The sequence below is a fragment of the Archocentrus centrarchus genome, chromosome 2 (genome assembly GCF_007364275.1).
Source record: "Archocentrus centrarchus isolate MPI-CPG fArcCen1 chromosome 2, fArcCen1, whole genome shotgun sequence".
In the NCBI taxonomy this organism is placed as follows: domain Eukaryota; kingdom Metazoa; phylum Chordata; class Actinopteri; order Cichliformes; family Cichlidae; genus Archocentrus; species Archocentrus centrarchus.
Genome location: NC_044347.1, coordinates 18052899 through 18060521, shown reverse-complemented (window position 1 = coordinate 18060521; position 7623 = coordinate 18052899). Strand labels below are relative to the sequence as shown.

Sequence of the window (7623 nt, the reverse complement as noted above, 5' to 3'; positions counted from 1 at the left end):
AGTTAATGCTAAGTTCATGTCCCAGCAAGGCATTATAAACTGTGTTGTGGCGTACTCTGATTTCTATGGAACAGTCAGAGTCCGCACCTGCAGAATCAAGAATGACAAAATATAGTTTAGAAACAACTGAGCACTTTATTTACCTAAATTATTCAAATGTTTAAGTTCTCTGTGACTTAGATCACAGAAAAAGCTTTACATGTTCTCGTGCTGCACCTGTGTCCACCAGGCAGTAAATTCAGGTTAGCAAATCATTTGTGGTGCATTCATACATTTGTGGTTTGGGCACTTTGCTGGTCTGAGGTGTGAGTTGGGGGAAACAAATTCTTTAAAATAAAACAGGTGTAAGCTCACAATTTTTTAAATGTTACAGTCTGTGTGTTGTTAAGATTTGGAACAAAATGTTCAATAAGAGGTTAATTATAAGGAGAAAAGGCTGCTCTGTGACTTTTAATGAGATTCTATAAGTCAGTCAGTTAACTGACCTTAAAAAAAAAACACATCTTATATAAATTCAAGATTGGTTCAGTAAGTGTTGGGTATAGTTTTGCAAATATTAACACCTCCTGGAATACTCTACAAAGATCTTCCACATGTGTAAACTTTTAACTAAAATCTGTAATATAGCATCAAAGATCCATTTAACAGCGTCTTTTTCTGTAATTTATGTTGAACCGTCGGGGATTTATGAAGAGAGAGGGTGTGAAGGCTGCACGGTCGAGCCTTTAGGCGTGTCCTGTAAAATACTCCATACCTGCTTTGCATTACTGTGTAAAGTAAAAGGTAAAGTATATTTGAACCTTTTTACAGCTGTTTTTTACCTTTTCAACGTGTAACAGTACAAATTTTAAAATGAATGACACTCAGAGAAACAAAGACCTGTTCAGACTGAAGTGAATCAATTTAGAGTTAAAAAGATCAACTTACTGTCAGCATCCAGAGTGAGGATGAGAACCGCGAAGATCGGCAAATAAAGGATGATCCAGCAGGAGAAAAGCTTCATGGCAGACATTTAAGGAAGCAGCTATCTACCTCTGTAAGACCTGTGTGTGTGCTCTGAATGTGACAGTGCACGGTATGTGGTTGACTTTACTTCCTGTTTTTGATTACAGGGGTCTTTAGATGTGTAATGGTGTTACAGTTTGCACTGTGAAAACTAATACACTCAAAATACACCCAACACAGCACCGACACACCTTTTTTTGAGTTTTTTTTTTTTCTTCAGAGCTTTACAGGAAACACTGTACCAGAGCAAGTCATCGTAATCTCAATTAAAACCCAAACAGATGTGCAAACACGTTATCTTATTTAATTGCACAAAATGATTAATATTACATTCTCTATTTCCAGAGGAATCACAATAATTACAAGCAGTCATTAGTCATTCGTGTAGTCGGAAAGTGAGAGGACAGCTGATAGCACAGACCGCAGGATGGTTTAATAACCATTTAATAACCATTACTGTTATCAGAGGTGACGTTTCACAAGAGTAAATTCAAGTCATGGATGTGCAAGAGAACAGCATCACAGTGAGTGCATGACACGAAACATTCAAATCAACATCAACAATCGTAAAAATCTCCAAAAAATTAGTTTGACATGACAACTGAGTACACACCCACGTCTCAGAGGACAGGATCCTGACTGACTTATCAATAAATACACTCAAAATAACCATGATTATCTCTCTGTCTGATTTTGCTGTACCTGTGTGGCTCTGAGGCCACGTCCCTGCTGAAGCTCTAAATCTTGTCTAATATGGTCACAAATGCACAGTTTAAAAAAAGGCTCAGTAATTCCCCACAGCAGCTACAAACTATAGTTTCAACAATTTTGATTCAAACAGAAGTAACAAAAAAGAAAACCACTGAGGACTCACTTTAGTGGCAGATTAATAAACCTTTAGTAGTCCAATGAGGATTAATGGCAGGTTGATAGTGAACTAACATGCTAACGGAGGAATTGTGTGGTTGTTCTACATCGTTTTGTAGCAACACTGGAGCTCTGCAGCACACAGGAATGAGACACACACACACCAAAACTTTCAGTGTGAAACGCCAGTCGTGAGAGAAAACACACACAGTCGTGTTAGCAAGTCAACAGCACATCTTCTGGGAGCATAGAGATTATGTTTGGTCATGTCCTGCTAATCTTATATTTCTATTTTAAAAGGTCTTCATACATGTGCTGCATCTATGCTCTCTCAACACCTCACACTTGGAGTCAGATAACTTCCATCTTTAATCGATGCCACTTTGGCCTTAAAACAAAATGTACCTCTGTGCAGCAGACTCTTTGGAGCACCTGTGGGTAAAACTGAAAGCTAAACATTACAAAACAGCACCCACTTCAAACCTTACTAAGATTTAAAGGTGACTGATACAAACACTGAGGAATGAGCTGTAGAGACTGACAGCATTTGTAACCATGTTTATTCCTGCTGTAAACTCGACCATTTTAACTACAGGGACTGACCTGCTTGATGAACTGTAGTTTTTGGCACTTGTACCTGGAGATTTCTGCTTGTGATGCTGCATGACACTGAACACCTGTATTAAGCACCATATGAGGCAACAGCTTTCAATCAAAAGACATTAAAGTACGTCTTCAGTTTGGTTCTATAACATCTTGATGTGTGTGCATATGAGTCCATACTGTTGGTGCAGGCTGTATTTTATAGTTGATTCAGGTTAGTTGGTGCAGTTTTGACACAAGTTATGGGGCAAATGTTTGGGGTCTCAGGTTGACTGCATAGCATGGTCTGTGCCTGTCGTGCCCATATATGTCAAACATAGATGGATAAAGACCACACTACACTGGCACAGTGCTGGTTATGATGTAGTATACCTGTTCCTATTGGTACGTGATGAATGTCAGCATAGCTCGGCCAAATCCCAAACTGAACAGAGGCACATCTACAACTTCAGTAAAACCACCTATGAAAGCGTGCAGAGCTTTTAAATACTGACCAAACTCTGAGGGTGCTGACTGTAGCATTTACATTATCAACAAAGCTTCAGGCTCTCAGGTAGATTAGGTGGGCTGGTCAGTGCCCTGATTCAGTTTTATGAATCCAGAGAGAGTCTTTGCATCCCCTGCTAATTGTCCTCCAAGGCTCCTCTGATGGAGTTGCACCAGTTTCCAGCGTTCATCAGTGGTCCTCTAGTGTGATTTAGTCCAGCAGGTTTGGGGTCTTTATGCCACTCGGATGGCTGCGTACTCTGAGCTTTCCTCCATTTCCATCCGTAGCCGAGGAGCCCGCTGAGGCAGCCCGTGGTTGAGAGCAGCATACACAACAGAACTGCTGTCCTCCTCCGCTGTAGTCCTCTGCCTCTCTCTGCCCACTCGGTTCTGACCATAAGTCTGCTCGTTATCTCTCGGTAACGTCAGCTCATTGGGCTGCCTTGACGGCGTTTGTCTCTTGGTAGATCTCCGAGACGGCGGCATGGAGGGGCTTCCTCTTTGTGAGGGCTCGAAGCTGGCCTGTGGAAAGGGCTGCTCCACCATGGGGATCTCCATGTACTGCAAACATCCAAAAATGTTTGTGAGCTAAAATTATTGATGAAAAAAATGTGATAAGCTTGAAATGTTTTAAATCTTACCTGATTTTCAGTTTGAGTCTCTTTCTTTGGCTTCCCTGCATGATGGACAGTTTACATATTTAGTGTTTAATATGTGGTGATGTCTTATTCTGAAGAAGCGATAATAATAATAAATAAAAATGAGGGCACCTCACCTCTACAGCCTCGCATTGATATGACAGATATGATTATCACTATGATGACGAATGTGGCGATCCCAGCAGCAGAGTACACGTACAGCAGCAAGTCTTCTGGGGTGCGAGGGACAGAGGTTGTGCTGGCTGCAAGGAAAACAGGTTCGACACTGAGTCAGTATGAATTTAATATACAGAAGCTACAATAATACATACATTATGTAAAACTTTCCTCACCTGCAGCATTATTCTGTGTAACTGTGGGAATTTCACCGTGTTCTGCAAAAACAAAACAAAGCTGCTGTTTGAGGTTTTAACAACACAAAAATATCACAAGATTCAAAAACGTCTGCTGTTTAATGTGAACAAAGTTTCTCAGAGAAATACAAAATTAATGAAAAAGGATCACTCACCACTGACATTGACACTGATTATATGACCCACACTGCCTCCACTTCGACACAGATACTGACCAGAGTCACTTCTTTGAATCTTGCTGAAGATCAAATAGTAGATCCCTGACGACTCGTTTTCAGGTTTCCACTCTGTTTTAATGTGACGGCTGACATTGACAGGAACATCTGTTTTCCCAAGTTTTTCCCAGGTGACTGCTGGTGGTGAATTGTTGCAAAAAATAACTCTGCAGTGAATCTTAAGTTCTTGTCCAAGTGAGGCATTATAAACGGTGTTGCGGCGTACTCTAATTTCTAAACTACAGTCAGAGCCAGCACCTGCAGAAGAGAAATAATAGCAGACACATACAGAAGACAAATAAGAAATGAATAAGCTCTTGTTTTATATTGTGACAAACTTAAATTTTATTCTAATTAAGTCTAATACTAATCAAAGGTTTCTTTAGGCATTCCATTTGCATAAAGACTGTTTAATTGGGCCAAACACAAATAAATATAAACATATAAGGAAGTACACATTATAAATATCATAAGAAGGAAAAGGTACCATCACGTGCAATAATAAGATCAAACGAGAAGTAAACGTGAGGTATGACTGACTGCAGTAAAAATGAAAAAAAAAAAAAAAGATTAAAAAGACTGAAAAAAATCACTTTGACATTTATTTGATGATGAGTGGAAACACAATTTGCATGAACTCCAGCGCTTCAGCGAACTGTGAGTGAACTCTCCCTGACACAAGGGGAAACCTGAAGCCACATTTAATAATTTCACTGTTTTACTGTCAGATATTCCACTGCTGTTAAATATGGAACTCTGTCTCACCGCAGGGTCCCGGAGCAGCGGATCATGTGACAGAAAAACTGGAAGTTTAAACTTCTGTGTTTTCATCACACCACGTATCATTATTGTCATGTGAAAAACATTTGAGAATGAGGTCCTATTTTCAGCAACGTGATCCTGACCTTTTCATTTTGCACCAACGTATTTTATGTTGAGAAGAAGCGGATGCGATCAAAAACTTCAGAGCAGCTTCAACGATGGCTGTGAGAGTCTGTCCCCAATTAAATATTTGCAATTTTTGCAGGGATAGATATTTGTTGTTATGGTAACATTTACATGAATAAGAATAATTTTGCTTTGAATGAAGTCCATGTAAAGTGGTTAAAATAAGATTGTCTGAGTAAGGCCTCAGTAAATACCTGAGTGGCTCTCAAATGGTGAAGAAACATCTGAAAAAATAAGCCACAGAAAAAGGTGATGATGTATTTTAAGATTATAAATATTTGAGTTTAACCAAATTATGTGCAATTAATGAATCATTATTATCATCTGCTGTCCACCCATAAAGAAGTACAGTGCGCTGCAGTGAACGTGTGTGCTCGTAAAAAGGAGTTTTAATAAGAATTACTGTGAGCCAATATTTGATGCCACCTCTTGGATTTCAAATACTTCCACTGTCAGTATTTTTAATAAGTGATCATGACCACTGATCAGCACAAAATGTTCTTTTTCTTAGAAACTGAATTTTGCAGGGATGTTGAGCTCATGTGTGGAGGGTTTTCACTGGGTTTCTTCCTGAGGCCTTAAGAGTGCCATCAGCACTGCGCTCAGATTGAAGTGAGAGGACGTACAGTAGGTCATCGTGTCACTGTTGTCATTTTTTTTTTGCTTCTGTGGTTGTTGCAGTATGTTTGTAATCACTGCCATGTGGGAAAATCCCTCTCTGAGCAATATTCTTGTGAATATCAGTCATCTTCATGTAAGTAAACTTGAATTGATGGTGTAGTCTATAAATATTATCTACACTACACCCTTTAATACTTCTAAAGCCTGATATCTGTACAGCCTGACGTCTATCAGTCAGCACTGTGAGGCGTAAAACATGAGAGACTTCCTCTGATCCACTGAAATATTTTGCTTTAATTTGATCGATGCGGACATTCATGTCACATCCATCCTTGTGTCAACACCTGCTTTTCAGTGTAAAGTCTTTTTTGGTTTTTTTTTCTGTTATGGCTCGTGTTGCTCTTCCTACACCATGAAACCGCTGCTCTAGATCTTGTATCCTCTTTATCAAGTTTCACCATTTGGGTTCTTAATTGTGCAGCTGATTCCTCACAATCTGGAGCCACAATCACAACGTCCCCCCAAAATTCACACAGTCTTTTTTAATATTATTCATAACTGTAAATTTCAGCACACGCATTATTTCTGATTCACTGACGTTGTGCTTTGTGGCCGATAATCTCAATCTATGATTTTAATGATGGCACAAAAAAAAAAAAGATTAAACACCTCTGACACTTGAGCTTAACAAAATTTGAAATATTTTCAACATCACAGTTTAGACTCACTTCAAATTTGTGTTATATTTGTTTTGGTGTATATGGCGCTACAGTGGCTGTGAATAAAGTTGTGTGCACAAAGTCAATCTTGCTTTTCCAATATGAAATGAAAACAGGATCCAAGCCAACCCACCCAAAAAACACACATACGAGGAACACGAGGTGGGCGATTAATGGAGATGATGAGGAGTTTCTGAGAACTTTTTTTTAAAAAAAATACATATTTCTGCCTCTTTTCTGTTTATGTAAATCGTTTCCATTAATCACCCACACGCATAAACCCCAGATGCTGTGGAAGAAGAGAACCAAAAGCAGCTTTTTTAGCACCTGAAACAGAAAGCTCTGCATACGTTTAAAGGCAGGTTGAGCCTTTTATGGCAGCATCAGCGATCACTTCGATCGCCGGCATCACCAGCCGCTGTGTTTGAGATCTAACTGAATTCCTCCTCTGATCTTTTAAAGGCTGATATCCACTCCTCACTGTAAATGCAAACCGTGTGTGGATGTGGTGCTTTACAGGTTGTAACCTTTACACAAATCAGGCCAATTTGAGAATTTGGATCGTGGTGGCAAGCAGCTGACTTCTCAGCTTGACTTCCTAAGAAGAAGAAAAAAGCAAACGCTGCGCAAGTACTGAGACGGCACAGTACTGTATGTACAAAAATATGAACTTACTGTCAGCGTTTAAGGTGAGGAGCAGCCCTGCCAGGATGGACACATGCTGGATGGTCCAGCATCGATGAGGCCTCATGATTCTGAGAAAAGCTCCCATCATCTTCCAGTGACAGCCAGCCCAAGAGAGTAATGTTCCTCCAAACGCATGATTATTTGATTAAACAAAACAAAAAAAGAGAACCCCTGACATCAGAAGTGCTCAGAAACATGCTGCTTCCTCTTTCTGCTCTCTCAGCTCACTCCCTTCCCTTATCTCTGCCTCCTTTCCCCCCTAAAGCAGGGGTGGTAGATGTAGCTGAGGTGTGTACACCGGTGGGTGGTCTTGCTTCTGCAAATCTTGCAAATTCAGTGAAACGACTCAAAAGCAGGGGGGTTCCCACATGAGCCCGGCACTGATACAACTCAATCAAAGATCTCGTGCACTACTAAAATCTCCCTCTCTCATGCACACTTTTTCAGTGTTGTTTTACTC

The 7623-nt window shown here is 40.0% G+C and overlaps 1 protein-coding gene across 1 annotated transcript; it reads right to left on the bottom strand.

Annotated features, from left to right (window-relative positions):
* Positions 1-1372: 1372 nt before the first annotated feature.
* LOC115796983 (B- and T-lymphocyte attenuator-like) lies at positions 1373-7542 on the bottom strand. The gene is made up of 6 exons (XM_030753481.1): positions 7152-7542; positions 4129-4446; positions 3953-3994; positions 3737-3862; positions 3603-3637; positions 1373-3522 (listed from the first exon to the last, which is right to left on the bottom strand). Exons 1-6 carry the CDS (start codon positions 7249-7251, stop codon positions 3196-3198), a joined length of 948 nt encoding a protein of 315 aa, XP_030609341.1. The 5' UTR covers positions 7252-7542; the 3' UTR covers positions 1373-3195.
* Positions 7543-7623: the final 81 nt, after the last annotated feature.

What these genes read in the sequence shown, in the direction of transcription:
- LOC115796983 (XM_030753481.1), bottom strand. Translation starts at nt 7,251, where the DNA reads ATGATGGGAGCTTTTCTCAGAATCATGAGGCCTCATCGATGCTGGACC. An exon ending in CCTCACCTTAAACGCTGACA is followed by an intron (nt 4,447 to 7,151) that starts GTAAGTTCATAT and finishes TCTCTTCTGCAG; the next exon opens with GTGCTGGCTCTGACTGTAGT. An exon ending in AATCAGTGTCAATGTCAGTG is followed by an intron (nt 3,995 to 4,128) that starts GTGAGTGATCCT and finishes TTGTTTTTGCAG; the next exon opens with AACACGGTGAAATTCCCACA.